Source organism: Dendrobates tinctorius, unplaced genomic scaffold (assembly GCF_039654945.1).
Source record: "Dendrobates tinctorius isolate UK_male_01 unplaced genomic scaffold, ASM3965494v1 ptg000326l, whole genome shotgun sequence".
In the NCBI taxonomy this organism is placed as follows: Eukaryota; Metazoa; Chordata; class Amphibia; order Anura; family Dendrobatidae; genus Dendrobates; species Dendrobates tinctorius.
The window spans coordinates 13,286,639-13,302,075 of record NW_027361993.1 but is presented as its reverse complement, the minus strand read 5'-3'; the positions used below and the strand labels follow the sequence as shown (position 1 = coordinate 13,302,075).

At 43.4% G+C, this 15,437-nt stretch overlaps 1 protein-coding gene across 8 annotated transcripts in view; it reads right to left on the bottom strand.

The window, feature by feature from the left end:
- Positions 1-13,832, bottom strand: part of CHD5 (chromodomain helicase DNA binding protein 5) — a 231,290-nt gene extending 217,458 nt beyond the window's left edge. For 3 of the 8 annotated variants that reach the window (XR_012227155.1, XM_073561775.1, XM_073561774.1), the window contains exon 1: positions 13,251-13,832. Coding sequence is in view for 7 of the 8 variants with exons in the window: in XM_073561775.1 (XP_073417876.1) it covers positions 13,251-13,314 (64 nt within the window). In the remaining variant the exon portion in view is untranslated. The remainder of the gene's footprint in view (positions 1-13,250) is intronic. The other 5 variants (XM_073561770.1, XM_073561772.1, XM_073561773.1 and 2 more) reach the window with 3 other exon arrangements.
- Between the last annotated feature and the right edge of the window lie 1,605 nt (positions 13,833-15,437).

Below are 15,437 nucleotides of genomic sequence, written 5' to 3'. Positions count from 1 at the left end.
ACTGCTGAGCTGTGTATCTAATCCTATCCTGTGTGATACTGACTGCTGAGCTGTGTATCTAATCCTATCCTGTGTGATACTGACTGCTGAGCTGTGTATCTAATCCTATCCTGTGTGATACTGACTGCTGAGCTGTGTATCTAATCCTATCTTGTGTGATACTGACTGCTGAGCCGTATATCTAATCCTATCCTGTGTGATACTGGGCTCCCCCTGCAGTCTGTGTCAGAGTGTGGTCTGTGTTGGCACGGTAATAAATTGTGTTATTTCCAGCTTTACAGAAGGACGATAACACCATAGAAATGATAAGAATAATAGGCCTCAGTTACCACAACTGTCTACAAAGAAAACAGTTGCTGATATCAACCAATCACAGCTCATTTTTCATCTTTTAAACAGCTCTGGGACAGAGTGGCGAGTTTTGAGTGGTGACTTTTGTGCTTCGACTTTTATGTGGCGAGGTTGGTGTATGTGTGGTGAAATGTGCGCTGAGGGTGGTATATGTGTTGAAGCACGTGGTAGTGTGTGGCGCATTTTGTGTGTGTGTTCATATCCCCGTGTGTGGCGAGTATCCCATGTCAGGGCCCCACCTTAGCAACTGTACGGTATATACTCTTTGGCGCCATCACTCTCATTCTTTAAGTCCCCCTTGTTCACCTCTGGCAGCTGTCAATTTGCCTCCAACACTTTTCCTTTCACTTTTTCCCCAATATCCAATATGTAGATAGGAGCAAAATTGTTTGGTGAATTGGAACGTGCGGAGTTAAAATTTTGCCTCACAACATAGGCTCTCGGGGTCCAGACGTGTGACTGTGCAAAATTTTGTAGCTGTAGCTACAATGGTGCAGATGCCAATCCCGGACATACACACATACATACATACACTTTTTCCCCATTATGTGGATAGGGGCAAAATTGTTTGGTGAACTGGAACGCGCGGGATTAAAATTTCACCTCACAACATAGCCTATGACGCTCTCGGGGTACAGACGTGTGACTGTGCAAAATTTTGTGGCTGTAGCTACAACGGTGCAGATGCCAATCCCGGACATACACACATACATACATACACTTTTTCCCCATTATGTAGATAGGGGCAAAATTGTTTGGTGAATTGGAACGCGCGGGGTTAAAATTTCGCCTCACAACATAGCCTATGACGCTCTCGAGGTCCAGACGTGTGACATACATACATACATGCATACACATCCACATTGAGCTTTATATATTAGATACAGTTAGGTCCATATATATTTGGACACAAACAACATTTTTCTAATTTTGGTTCTAGACATTACCACAATGAATTTTAAACAAAACAATTCAGATGCAGTTGAAGTTCAGACTTTCTTGAATGGCCAAGTCAGTCACCTGATCTCAACCCAATTGAGCATGCATTTCACTTGTTAAAGACTAAACTTCAGACAGAAAGGCCCACAAACAGCAACAGCAACTGAAAACCACCGCAGTGAAGGCCTGGCAGAGCATCAAAAAGGAGGAAACACAGCGTCTGGTGATGTCCATGAGTTCAAGACTTCAGGCAGTCATTGCCAACAAAGGGTTTCCAATCAAGTACTAGAAATGAACATTTCATTTACAATTATTTAATCTGTCCAATTACTTTTGGTCCCTTTATGTCCCTAGGGTGGCACATGTTAAGGAGTTGAAACTCCGAAACCCTTCATCCAATTTTAATGTGGATACCCTCAAATGAAAGCTGAAAGTCTGAACTTCAACTGCATCTGAATTGTTTTGTTTAAAATTCATTGTGGTAATGTCTAGAACCAAAATTAGAAAAATGTTGTCTCTGTCCAAATATATATGGACCTAACTGTATAAATTTACATTTTATAGAGTTCTACATAGCAGAATAGCCGCTAATTCAATTGCCGGCTTTTGTAAAATCATTCCCAAACCCGACATGAACTGACACATGATTTACACTCAGTAAACCATTTCATTTCATGTCTTTTTTATATGTCCCTGATTAATAATTAAATTAGGGTTTGTGTGTAAAATTTGGGACGTCTAGGTGTTAAATTAAGGGGTTAATTCGTTGGAAAAAAATGCATGGGCTCCCGCGGCAAAATCGCAACCAGAGAGGTAAAGCAGGTGAGTGAGGGCAGATTTTAATAGCCTTGATAGAGACCATTGTTTTTGCCCCCCCCCCCCCCCGGCTACAAAGATCTGCCCCCAGAAAAGGCGTATCTATAAGATGCGCCTTTTCTGGCACTTATCCTCTCTGTTCCCATTGCCCTGTAGCGGTGGTTAATGGGTTAATATTAATGGGTTAATGTCATCTTGCAATTGGAAGGTGACATTAAGCCGATCAATAATGGAGGTGTCAATTAGACACTTATCCATTATTAACCCTAGACTATTAAACGGTTAAAAAACACACAGACATTAATTAAAAATTATTTTAATGAAATAAAGACACCTAGTTTTTGACAAGATTTACTGCTCTGGTAATCCAAAAATAAACCATCGACCTGTAACAAAAATAAAATAAAAAATCAACCATATCCTTACCTCTCCGCTGCTCAGTCAGGTCCACCGCTGCAATCCATCAGAAAGGGTTAAGTGGGTTACACAGGGACCAGTGCTAATGCGACCAGCCCCATGGAAACCACTGCCAGAATGAATTATTTCATCTCTGCGCAGCCTCCCTGGCTGCGATGAGATGAACTAATTACCGTGGGAAAGTTTCTGCATTTTTTCCCACGCTCATTAGTTCACCTCAGGTCAGCCAGTGACATCAGTGAAGCTGTGCGGAGTCCCCTTGTCAAAAACTAGGTGTCTATATTTCATTAAAATAAGTTTCCTACAATTAATCCTACATGACCGTGGAGATTGGCACCATAGATCAGCTGCAAATGACGCCCCCGCTCAGCGACAGGTGGCCTTGCTCAGCCCTCAATAGACCATAATGATACTTATGCAGATTATAATCACTATATACCAAAGGTCGTGCTGGTCATCAGTAAATATAATGGATCAATCGGAAATGAAACTATGCTGCAAACACAAGCAGTATGTGCAAAAATATACAAAAAATCATTCTCGGGGTAAGTGACTGCAAGTACGCACATGCGCATCATATATTGGACGCATGCGCAGGAGCATATAGAGGGCAAAATATAACCTGAACTGCAACCTGTAGTGAGCACTAACAATGTGAAGTAATTGATTGGAGCATATTTCTACCTGCGTCTATCTGAGGGCTCGTCACTCTCATTAGAAGCTGAAATGGACATTTGCCATATTTCTCCTCGGGCCTCCTGAGGAACCTTCATCTGGAGCTGAAAATGCGTTTAGGCACAATATGTGGATGGCTGAGTACATAACACACCCATGGGTGTTACATGCTCTTTGATTAATACCCTGTTTTTCTCAAGAGGAAAGTGAATTTTGAAGCAGGTGTCATGCTGGGGGGCATTCTCTGTCAGCAATGCAATAACAGAGTTATAGGGGTTTTAGCAAAGAGAATATCGGTCATCAATAACGGAATCCAGGAAACTCCTTATGACAATTTTTGCTCTTATGGTATTCCTAAGCCCCCCTAAGTATTCTAGTTTGTGTTTTTCCAGCAATAATCGGTGCTAATTTTTATAGTCTTTCCCAAAGGAGTGGGGCTCAGAGGATGGTCTGGAGTGTGTCTTTAGGCTGCATTATTACCCTGTGAGCACAGCCCCCTTGTCAAGAATATAAAAATTAACACTCTAAAAAAGCAGGGCTGTAGAGTCAGATTCATGGAGTCGGTGTCCATTTTGGTGGAGTCAGAGTTGGAGTTGGAATCGGTATAAAATGGACCGACTCCTAAAATATATAATAAATTGGGTTCAGTACTTCAGTGCAGGATGTGAAATAAATATTTTGATAATAATTTGGGAAAGTTATGAAATGTCCTATAAATGTCTGTTCTGTTCCTGATCTTATAATCTTGGCATTTAGTTTAGATGAATCTGTGCTGCACTTTATGCACATGCCCAGTAGTGACCAGTGCTGTGGAGTCGAAGTCATGGAGATGAGCCTGTGCTGACCTTTATGTACATGCTCAGTAGTGGCCAGTGCTGTGGAGTCGAAGTCATGGAGATGAGCCTGTGGTGCACTTTATGTTCATGCTCAGTAGTGACCAGTGCTGTGGAGTCGTAGATGAGATGAATCTGTGCTGCACTTTATGTACATGCTCAGTAGTGACCAGTGCTGTGGAGTCGTAGTCAAGGAGATGAGCCTGTACTGCACTTTATGTACATGCTCAGTAGTGGCCAGTGCTGTGGAGTTGAAGTCATGGAGATGAGCCTGTGCTGAACTTTATGTACATGCTCAGTAGTGACCAGTGCTGTGGAGTCGTAGTCAAGGAGATGAATCTTTGCTGAACGTTATGCCCATGCTCAGTAGTGACCAGTGCTGTGGAGTCATAGTTGAGATGAATCTGTGCTGCACTTTAAGCACATGCTCAGTAGTGACTAGTGCTGTGGAGTCGTAGATGAGATGAATCTGTGCTGCACTTTATGTACATGCTCAGTAGTGACCAGTGCTGTGGAGTCATAGTTGAGATGAATCTGTGCTGCACTTTATGTACATACTCAGTAGTGACCAGTGCTGTGGAGTCGTAGATGAGATGAATCTGTGCTGCACTTTATGTACATGCTCAGTAGTGACCAGAGCTGTGGGGTCGTGGTTGAGATGAATCTGTGCTGCACTTTATGTACATGCTCCGTAGTGACCAGTACTGTGAAGCCGGAGATGAGATGAATCTGTGCTGCCCTTTATGTACATACTCAGTAGTGACCAGTGCTGTGGAGTTGTAGATGAGATGAATCTGTGCTGCACTTTATGTACATGCTCAGTAGTGACCAGAGCTGTGAGGTCGTGGTTGAGATGAATCTGTGCTGCACTTTATGTACATGCTCAGTAGTGACCAGTACTGTGGGGTCATAGATGAGATGAATCTGTGCTGCACCACTTTATGTACATGCTCAGTAGTGACCAGTACTGTGGGGTCATAGATGAGATGAATCTGTGCTGCCCTTTATGTACATGCTCAGTAGTGACCAGAGCTGTGGGGTCGTGGTTGAGATGAATCTGTGCTGCACTTTATGTACATGCTCAGTAGTGACCAGTGCTGCAGAGTCGTAGTCAAGGAGATGAGCCTGTGCTGCACTTTATGTACATGCTCAGTAGTGCTCAGTGCTGTGGAGTCAGAGTCATGGAGATGAGCCTGTGCTGCACGTTCTGTACATGTTCAGTAGTGACCAGGGCTGTGGAGTTGGAGTCATGGAGATGAGCCTGTGGTGCACTTTATGTACATGCTCATTAGTGACCAGTGCTGTGGAGTTGGCGTTGTGGAGATGAGCTTGTGCTGCACTTTATGTACATGCTCATTAGTGACCAGTGCTGTGGAGTTGGAGTTGTGGAGATGAGCTTGTGCTGCACGTTATGTACATGCTCATTAGTGACCAGTGCTGTGGAGTTGGAGTTGTGGAGATGGGCCTGTGCTACACTTTATGTACATGCTCAGTAGTGACCAGTGCTGTGGGGTCATAGATGAGATGAATCTGTGCTGCACTTTATGTACATGCTCAGTAGTGACCAGTGCTGTGGAGTCGGAGTCATGGAGATGGGCCTGTGCTGCACTTTATGTACATGCTCAGTGGTGACCAGTGCTGTGGAGTTGGAGTCATGGAGATGGGCCTGTGCTGCACTTTACGTACAGGCGAGGTAGTGACCAGTGCTGTGGAGTCAGAGTCATAAGTCAGGGAAATTGAGGAGTCGGAGTCAGAGTCAGTAGCTTGGCTTACCAACTCCATAGCCCTGATAAAAAGGCACATAACTCTAGAACCATATTGTTTATTAAAAGAAAAATGGAGGAATACACAGGGAACCAGTGGGAATAAAACAAGAGCAAAAACTGGCCACTTTTGACCTGGTGACAGGTCCTAGTTAAACCAGAGTCACCACTATTCCTACAAGCAGAACTAGGCTTTCCTTCAAATAGTACATTGTTTCAGTTTGCTTTACTAGTCAAATCAAAGTGGCCCTTCAGCACCATGGATCCTCTTGGACCCAGCAGAACCTTATGCCCTAACAGACAACTCCCCAACTACACCCCTGTCCACAATGTATATATCATGGTGCCGCAGTATAATATAAACATTTATGATAAATGGGTTATTTTTAGGATTTTCAGTCATATTTTGACATCCAATACACAATGAGTAAAATTAATAAAACTAATAAAACACCAGCGTTTTTTGATGTGAAGACACTGACAAAACATTAAAAGACACCCAGGTTTTTTCGGGGCATTTTTTTATAATCATTCCCGTTGACTTCTATTGTAAAGTATGGAGCATCTTCCTAATGGAAAATGTCTGAAAAATGGTCGGGTTACTTAATTTAACCACTTGGCATCTTTGGAAACCAGAAGCGCTAAAAGACGCTCAAAAGACTGAACATGTAATTTTATCAATCATAGAAATTAATAGGAATATTCTTTTGAGCCTTTTGTGAGTACTTTGCTTTTGTGAGCATTTTTCTGAGTGTATTCGCTCAAAAAACACCGGACACAAAACCTAGTGTGAACCATACACATTTATGGCTTATCCACAGATGCGAGTCTCACCTACAGAACATGCACCATCTAAAAACAGGTCTCTGTGCTGCCTCCACATCAGGTGGAGAATGGATGGAGAGCTGGCCAGTTATGTACAATTCTCTACATTGACGTCTATGGGAGGTAATAAGAACAGTTGAGCACTCAGGTGGGATGCAGGGAATGTCTCTCATACAAATGAGCGGTCCACGAGTGCATGGATATGCCATAAATGTCTAAGATCGGAAAACCCTTTAAAGTGTTATTACCAAAATAAAAAGGTATCCTTTATCCATATAAGAGTATCATCACAAAATAAAAAGTAAAGAAAAAAGAAAGTGCGCTTCATAGGGCATCACTGTAGGAATAAAGTTGTGTGGAGTCAATTATCTCCCACCTTATGTAGTTAAAAGGAGCATGGCATCCAAAGTAGCCTGTAGGTAAATGGTCGACTGCCAGACCTCTCCCTGACAAGAACCTGGGTGTGGGTTAGGAAGACAGGGGAATGATAGTGATAAAGCTGATATAATAGGAGTCGTTGGTCAGCGCTCAATCCATTACACCGATATTCACTTGCAGCAGAACTTTATTGAAGGTGCAAGACAACAATGTGTTTCGAAGATGAACTGTCTTCGTCGGGTAAATAACACCAATATATGGATATCGGTGTAGTGGATTGAGTACTGACCAACATTTCCCATCGTCGAGAACAAGGAGGTGCATACCGCTCTTTTATAGACGCCAGAGTGGAATATTTGCCAATTGATGTTTAGTTTAAAGTGGTATTCCCAAACTAGCAAGTTATCATCAGTTTATACTTGTAGACCGTTGGGGCATGCAGCGAACCCGAGAACAGAGATTGGCAGAGCCCCGTCAGAAATGCAATAGATTGCTGGATCCCTCCTCCCATACTTCGTAAAGTGCAGACATTGTTTCGAGAACTTATTTGGTGTAAGCGTATTGCGAGGATTAAGTTACTAACACTCCAAAGAGAGAAAACAGAGGGTGGGTTGGCGACACTGGATCTGTGGATATACTTTATGGCTTCACAGATGCAGCATTTTCATGGCTGAGAAACAAGGGATTCTATGGGTAAGGCTGGAAGCCCTGCCTGGCAAGACAAGAAACGCTTTACACCTATTCATACTTTAGGGGTGCGAGCTGCCTGGACAGAGATAGACCAACTTTAGCACTAATGTACAAGGTGTGAGATAGGGGTAAGAGATTGTTGGGAATTACTGGTTGTTCCAAATTTACTCCGTTAAGAGAGGCCGTACTGGGCCGCAGGCCTTAAAAGGGAGGCCGACATGACAGGGTTGAGTGGGAATATAGTGAGCTGGAGTTAGGGATTAGGATGGTATTACGGGGTTAATGTATTTGAATAAGGTGGGGGCTAGTGCTGGGATGAGGGGGAGGCGGGGTCAGAGGTGGGGTACAAGTTATCATTATAAAGACAGTGGCCATGTTAGTGGGGCAACCATTTTTAGGTTCCCCCACATAGTGACAAGAAGCTGTGGGGTCTCTTCTGTAGAACCTTAATTCTACAGAAGGTGGAAACAATGCTCCAACAACTGAGGTATGCTGAGGAGTCGCTGGATGCTAGCTGTATGCAAGCTGCCTTCCAAGGCTTGCCACAGGGAGCGGTGATCGGGTCACCTCAGGCACTGCAGGATGGACGTTGGCCGCAGAGAGCTAATTCTCCGGCATACCGTAGTCCGCAGGTCCCCCTCTGGTTCAGCGCCGCATCAGGAGCCCCTACTGGGACCCTCAGGCTCGGGGTATGAGCTGTAAGCCGGCAGCTCACGTAACGAGAACCAGGAGGAATCCGATTAGGGCCTGAAACGGGGGGAGGAGTTGGCCTCCCTCTCTACATCATCACAGAAGGCTTACGGTCTGGGTGCGGAGGACGCCCTGTCGGGTGGCAGATCCGCTCGGCGTGGTCAGGAGGATACGGTGAGAGGACGGGGTCCTGGTACGCAGGCCCCTCAGCGAGGATACCATTGCGTGTGTCAGCCGGCCGGCACTGCCCATTCAGCGACAGAAGCGACGCTTCAACAAGATGGTGGGCAGTGTCAGGCTGGCCTGGGGGCAAAGAGCAAGAGGGAGCCTGATGGAACATGTGGGCGGCAGATTGATCACCAGGATGGTGTAGGGAAGGTGACCCTTGTCAGACTTGTCAGAAGAGAGAAAGGAAGGTTTGCGCGATTTAGACAGGTGTCAGTTACTACAGTGGGGAAACAGCTGAGAAAGTGTAGTGGACGTGCAGTACCTTGGGTTGACCAGTAGTGGGCAGGGAGGAGTGTGAGCAAAGGACTTCACATCAGCTTAGGGCTTAGGAAACTGTTGGTCATGGGGGCGGAGTTACAGGGAACCGGGAATGATATAAATTTGACAGGAGGGTTCCAGTCCCCAGGGGGAGCTCCTGTGACAGGAGGACTACGACAGTTTGTGCACTGTGAGGAAAACTAAACCAGGGGGACTGAGGAGAGAGAAAGTCAGGGGGGTGGTCCTGTGGTCCTGACACAAAAGTACCGCAGCATAGACGCGGCACCGAGGTAAAACATACCATATTGAGAGAGACGACTGATCAGTGAAAGTACTGTTGGTTTATGGGCCTAAGGCGGCCACAGTGACAGATCTGACAGGATGTCGAAGAGTGAAGAGGGGACGGTGCATATATGTACGTCCCCGGTGTAAAGTACGGTGTGCGTGAAGCGGCCCTGGAAACAGAGGGCCGATAAGTGAAGTAAATTGAAGTGCGGTGTACTTCGGAGGCTGTCAGGCGGACGGCACGAGAATAAACTTGGACCTGTTGTACCCGACACTTGCCTCCATCATGTCTCTGTTACGTCTCTGCGCAGTAAGATAGGGACCACCCCCCAGTCCGGCCCACTGACCCTACAATGGCGTGAAGCATTAGGACACCACAACCTTTCGGGGACCATCACGAATCGATTCAACAGGATTCAGGATTTGCGGCTGCTGGGATCACAGCACTCAGGGGAGGATAGGTCCCTAAAATTCCTTATCTCCTCCCGAGCAGTCGTTGGCCAGGGTGTTACAGCATTTGGTTTGGTTGGACCTAATTTGACTTGTGGTTATCAGCCGAGGTTGAGCGGGCGTGAATTAGCCTATTCTTGAAGCGTTTTCTGGTCCACAGTAGGAGCGAGTTTAACCAGGTGGATGTGTCCGGTGGAGTTCTGGAACTTTCCATCGGGCAGTAATGGCAGTAAGGGATTTATTGTCTAGGTCTTTAATGTATGTGGACATAATATGTTTAGGAATCCATGCAAAGAGAAAAGGTCGCATTCATCGAGACGAAAGTTTCACTGGTTTATTGACATATCATGAACATGTCAAATCGGGGGAGTGACATAAGGAGTGCAAGAAGAAATGCGTAGAGCAAGACAGGGAGGGAGGGAGCAGGTGAATAAGCCTCGCCCATCGGACCGGACCGTGGCAGTTTACATACATCTGAACCGATATAAAAAAGGTATTTATGCATGAAAGGTGCGGGGTCAGGGGGAAGCAAAAGTACTAAGAGAATCCTTATGTGACACATAATTGAATGATATCATTATATGATATCTCAAAAAAGGGGTGACAGATTCCCTTTAATGGTAATGGAAACTGGCCAGGTGGGTTGATATGTGTCTCTGAGCTGGTGCTTAGCGGCTAGAGGCAAGACTCGACCTGGGGACCAAGTTGGGAATATCAAATCTGAGTTTTATGGTTTGGGGTTTCGAAGACCACCCCTTCTGGGACGTTGTGTTTAAAATGTTATGTTATATGTCTAATAAAAGGCTGCTGTGGCCAATTTATCCAAATACCTCTGGAGTGTTTATTTTGCTGGTGTATGAATCAATGGGGTTGGGTGGCCAAAAAGAGTTTTAAATAACTAGGTACAGAAGCTCACATGAATCACGAATACCCATTTGTCATGGAATAATCATAAATTGGCGGAGTTTGGCAAATTAAAGGGATTTGGGGGATGGGAGGTGAGGGGAATATAAACAGTGGAAAATTTACTAGAAAATGGTACACTTAAGAGCTTCAATAAACTTCAACAAGAGTATGGACTTTCCTGGGCTTCCTTTTTTCAATACCTACAATTGAGACACGAATTAGAAATTTGTGATGCAGCAAACATAATTCAAAAAAGTTCCGCACTTGAGTCATTAGCATCTGCAAAACATACGACCAGTCTCAACTCTAGAATATATCAGCAACTACTGCAGTCCCGTTCCAGTGGCCATAATTGGACAGTAAAACTAAAATGGGAAGCGGATATGGGGCAGATTATGGCAGAGCCGTGGAAGGAGTTGATGGAGCATATTCCTAGACTGGCCCCATGTGATACAGAGAGACTCTCACAGATAGACCTCATACATAGGGTGTACAAGACACCAGCTTCCTTTTTAAAATTGGGGTTCGCTTGAATGTGGAATTGCCCAAGATGTGGGTCGGAGGATGCCCATTTAATGCCCATGTCTTGGAAATGTAGGTGTTTGGGCTCATATTGGACATATACCTTGGCCCTAATACAAAGGAATTGCGGGGTGCAACTTCGGTCGGACCCCAAGATATGTATGTTGGGGTATTTGGGAGAGTCGACAGATTTTGAATCCCTGTTAGCTATTGGATCATCATGAATACTATACCAAGCTCGCACACTAATCGCATTGCATTGGTTGGATGCTCAGTCTCTCTCAATCAATGAATTAATAAATATAATAAATGATAACATATGGTTGGAAAAGAGGGAAAAGCAATAAAGGAATCTGAAAATATGTAGTGGATTGATCGCCAACCAACATCTCCCATTATTGCAGCTTTATCACAATAACTATCCATACAATGGGAATAACTTGCTGATCACTAGGGGTCCGACAGCTGGGACTCCTTTCGATCCAGAGAACGGAATGGAGAAGGTGGCAAGCGCCCGGCTAGTTCCGGCACAGACAACGAATGAAGCTCCGTTCTAGCATGTGCACATCCGTTCCATTCATAACGGGCCTCAGAGAAACTCCGTTCTCGGGATCGCTGCATGGCCCAAAGGTCAACAAGTATGGATAGGTGATAACTTATTATTTTAGGAATAACCTTTTAAACTAAATGTCAATTAGCAAATACTCCATTCAGGAGTCTAGAAAAGATGGATCTGCACCTCCTCATTTGTTGTAGTAGCGGCCTTGTTCATTGTCACCTATATTCCTAAAAAACAATAACTACTCCTGTGGACGCTGTAGGTGACTGTGCCACCCAGCTTTCCCAGACGCACATGAAACTTCCCAAAAAATATATTTTTTCCCAATCTGATAGAAAATAATTTATAAAACTTGCCGAAATATGAGCCAGACATTACGTGACCACAAACATCCTCCCACCTCACAGTATTGTGACGTCACAATAGAATTTCAATGTCGTACCTATAACACATGAGGAGAGGGGAGAGGCCAATTACACAGTGAGTTTCACATGGAAAAATAGGGGTTTTTTTTAGAGTTGTTTTTTTACTGTCCAATTCATTATCTGGCCAGATGTATATAGCAAATCATCAATAATTCATGCAATTAAAAACCTAATAAGCTCACTATAAAACTTTAACCCTTCCCCTGCAAGACTTAAAGGGCCACAACCATATTTTATCCGAAACAGTCCAAACCCAACACTTGGGGTCAGAGATGTAAACCCAACCAACCGCTTTCCCTGTATGCTTTCCTAGTCGCTTAGTCTCACTTTTTTTTCAATCTACGCACATGGAGGGGGAAACACAGGAGTAGATGTAGCCGGGAAGGCAACCCACCATTCACAATATCACACCATATCAAGAATGACTTTGCATCTATTTCCATTGATAAACATCCTTATATAAATATTATATGCACAAAGAGCGGAGAGTTATAATAAAACAGATGAGATTTACAGACTATATTCCTATTTGGATGCAAATAAAGGGATGATACAATAAGTGATGCAGCACGCTGTACAGGGAAATGCTCATATTTAATATGTGGATGCACACAGGACCAAAGATGTCGCAGATCACCATGGTTTAACAATGCAATAATGATGATGATGATGCAGGATTGCAAATCAACACAACATAGAATTATCAGCTGAGATTATATCTATATATTCCATTCTCAGCAATAGGATCTGAGTGAGGGATGGCAGACTGCACCAGTGCTAATTAGAAGGATGCTGAGACAAATACACAGTTCTAGCCAGTGACATCTAGAGACCCAGAGAGTGCATAAATTACATGCATGCAGTAACACAAAGCAGAATCCAGCCATTTTGCCAAATCTGTTGATATATATAAATCTATAGGTGCAACAGCACAAATAAATCAAAGTGGGCACCTAGATTCTTTTTTTTCTTCCTAGAATCAGCCCCCTGATGATATGACCCCCTAGGCTACAAATACCAACCAACCATTCTCTTTTTATTTTTCTTTGGCGCCCTTCTGCATGAGATTTCCCCACAGAGCAAAACTTTAAACTAAAGAAGAATCGTAAAGTGTGTGGTTTTCCGCGCCCTCCCTCCTCGTTTGCAGCCGGCCGTTGACACCCACCGCCCGCAGCAGGCGCCCCGTCCCCTGCCCGCTCCCCCGCATGCATCACCCGGTGCGACGTGCAGCTGGCATTACCTGACATGTCTTCATTTTCCATCTCGTCCATCGGATCCTCTTCATTCCCCAGTGGCCCTCTCATGGCCCCCTCCCCCTGATTGACTGCAGTTTATTTTGCAATCGTGATCCTTTCTTTGCACCCCGGCTATTAACCCATGGGATGCCAGGAGGTGGGCTTCCAAGCATGCACTGAGCGGGCTGTGCGCGAGGGGGTGAGGGTTGGAATTTGGGTTTTCTTTTTTTTTTCTTTCTTTTTTTTAAGGAAAGATGGCTGCTGATTTCTTTTATTTAGGGAAATAATATCCCCCCTGCCTTCTCTCCCTCCTGCCTGAAAATAAAGGAGAGAGAGAAAGAGACAAAAATGGAATACACATGCCCAGATTGTGACGTCCAGTCTGGTTGCTCAGGCAACCACATCCCATAATTTTGGCACAACTAGTTAGTAGTGATGCCAGAGGTGACCAAGTTCAGGACTAGTTAGTGCTGCAGAAGAAGGGGCTCAGGGGTCCCCCAGTGCACTGCCAATGGGGGCGATCAGGAGGATAAATGTGTCTAATGTGTGCTGCTGATGGGCGAAGGGGCAGCCAGGGCACAGTGTGCAGGATGATGGTACATGGCACCACCACTCCCCCTACCTGCACAGGCATCATCATCACATGGAGGAGCCACAAGTATGAATGCAACTCCACTTCCAGCTATCTCATATATATATTTTAGCATTTATCTATTATCTATCATCTATATATTATCTATCATTTATCTATTATCTATCTATCAATCATCTATATATTATCTATCTATCAATCATCTATATATTATCTATCATCTATCTATCCCATATCTTTCTATCATTATCCATCTATAATCTATCTATTATCTATCTATCATTTATCTATCGTCTACTGTATCTGTCATCTATCATTTATCTATATTATCTATCCCATATCTATCTATCAACTATTATCTATTTATTTATATATATATATATTATCTATCTTTCAATTATCTATCTATCTATCATCTATCTATTATCTACCTATTATCTATCTATCTATCTCATATATAAAGTATTTTCCAAACTTAAATCATCTATTAATATTTTACCTTTTTAAAAAAAATCAAATGTTTGTAAAAAAATAAAATTGAGCTTGTTTTTTGTGTGTATTGAGCTGTAGTTTTTAGTTGTGGAATTTGGTGATTTGAGGGTATATGTGAAGTTTTGATTGCTTTTTCTTGTATTTTTGGAGAAGGGGATGTGCAGCAACCAAAAGAATGCACTTTTTACAAATTAAATTGTAAAGCAGTTTCTCCAAATTCAACACAAAGTGCCACTTTTACTGACGACCCTCATCTCAGAATTATTTACCCCTTCATGAAAAGTGGATTTAGTACTTAGAGCCCCTTTGGATGACCTGCTGAAAAGGTGATGCATAGTCAGACACCAGCTTCTGACAGCATTTCTGAGGGATCTTAGTTCCTTCCTCATGGACAATGGCCTCCAGTTCTCTAATGTTCTTGGGTTTCTTCTAATCTCATAAAAATGGGTTTCACCCAGGTGAATGTGACGTCCACACTGGAAAATTCAAGTATTTCTTAGGGCTGTGGAGTCGGTAAGCCAAACCTGCGACTCCGACTCCTCAATTTCCCTTACACCGACTCCAACTCCGACTCCACGACTCCAACTCTGACTCCACGACTCCAACTCTGACTCCACGACTCCGACTCCCACATATATTGCTTATATTTAAGTGAAAAATTTATTGTAGTACAATGTGAACATCAGACATTTAATCATTTCTATGATCCAATAATCAAGATATTTAGATAGAACATAAGATCTATTTATTGGAATACAACTTTAGAACACAAAAAACTGTAATAAATTGTAAATATGTCATACACTATATAATATCGATTACATATATACAGTACAGACCAAAGTTTGGACACACCTCATTCAAAGAGTTTTCTTTATTTTCATGACTATGAAAATTGTAGATGCACTCTGAAGGCATCAAAACTATGAATTAACACATGTGGAATTACATAATTAGCAAAAAAGTGTGAAACAACTGAAAATATGTCTTATATTCTAGGTTCTTCAAAGTAGCCACCTTTTGCTTTGATTACTGCTTTGCACACTCTTGGCATTCTCTTGATGAGCTTCAAGAGGTAGACACAGGAAATGGTCTTCCAACAGTCTTG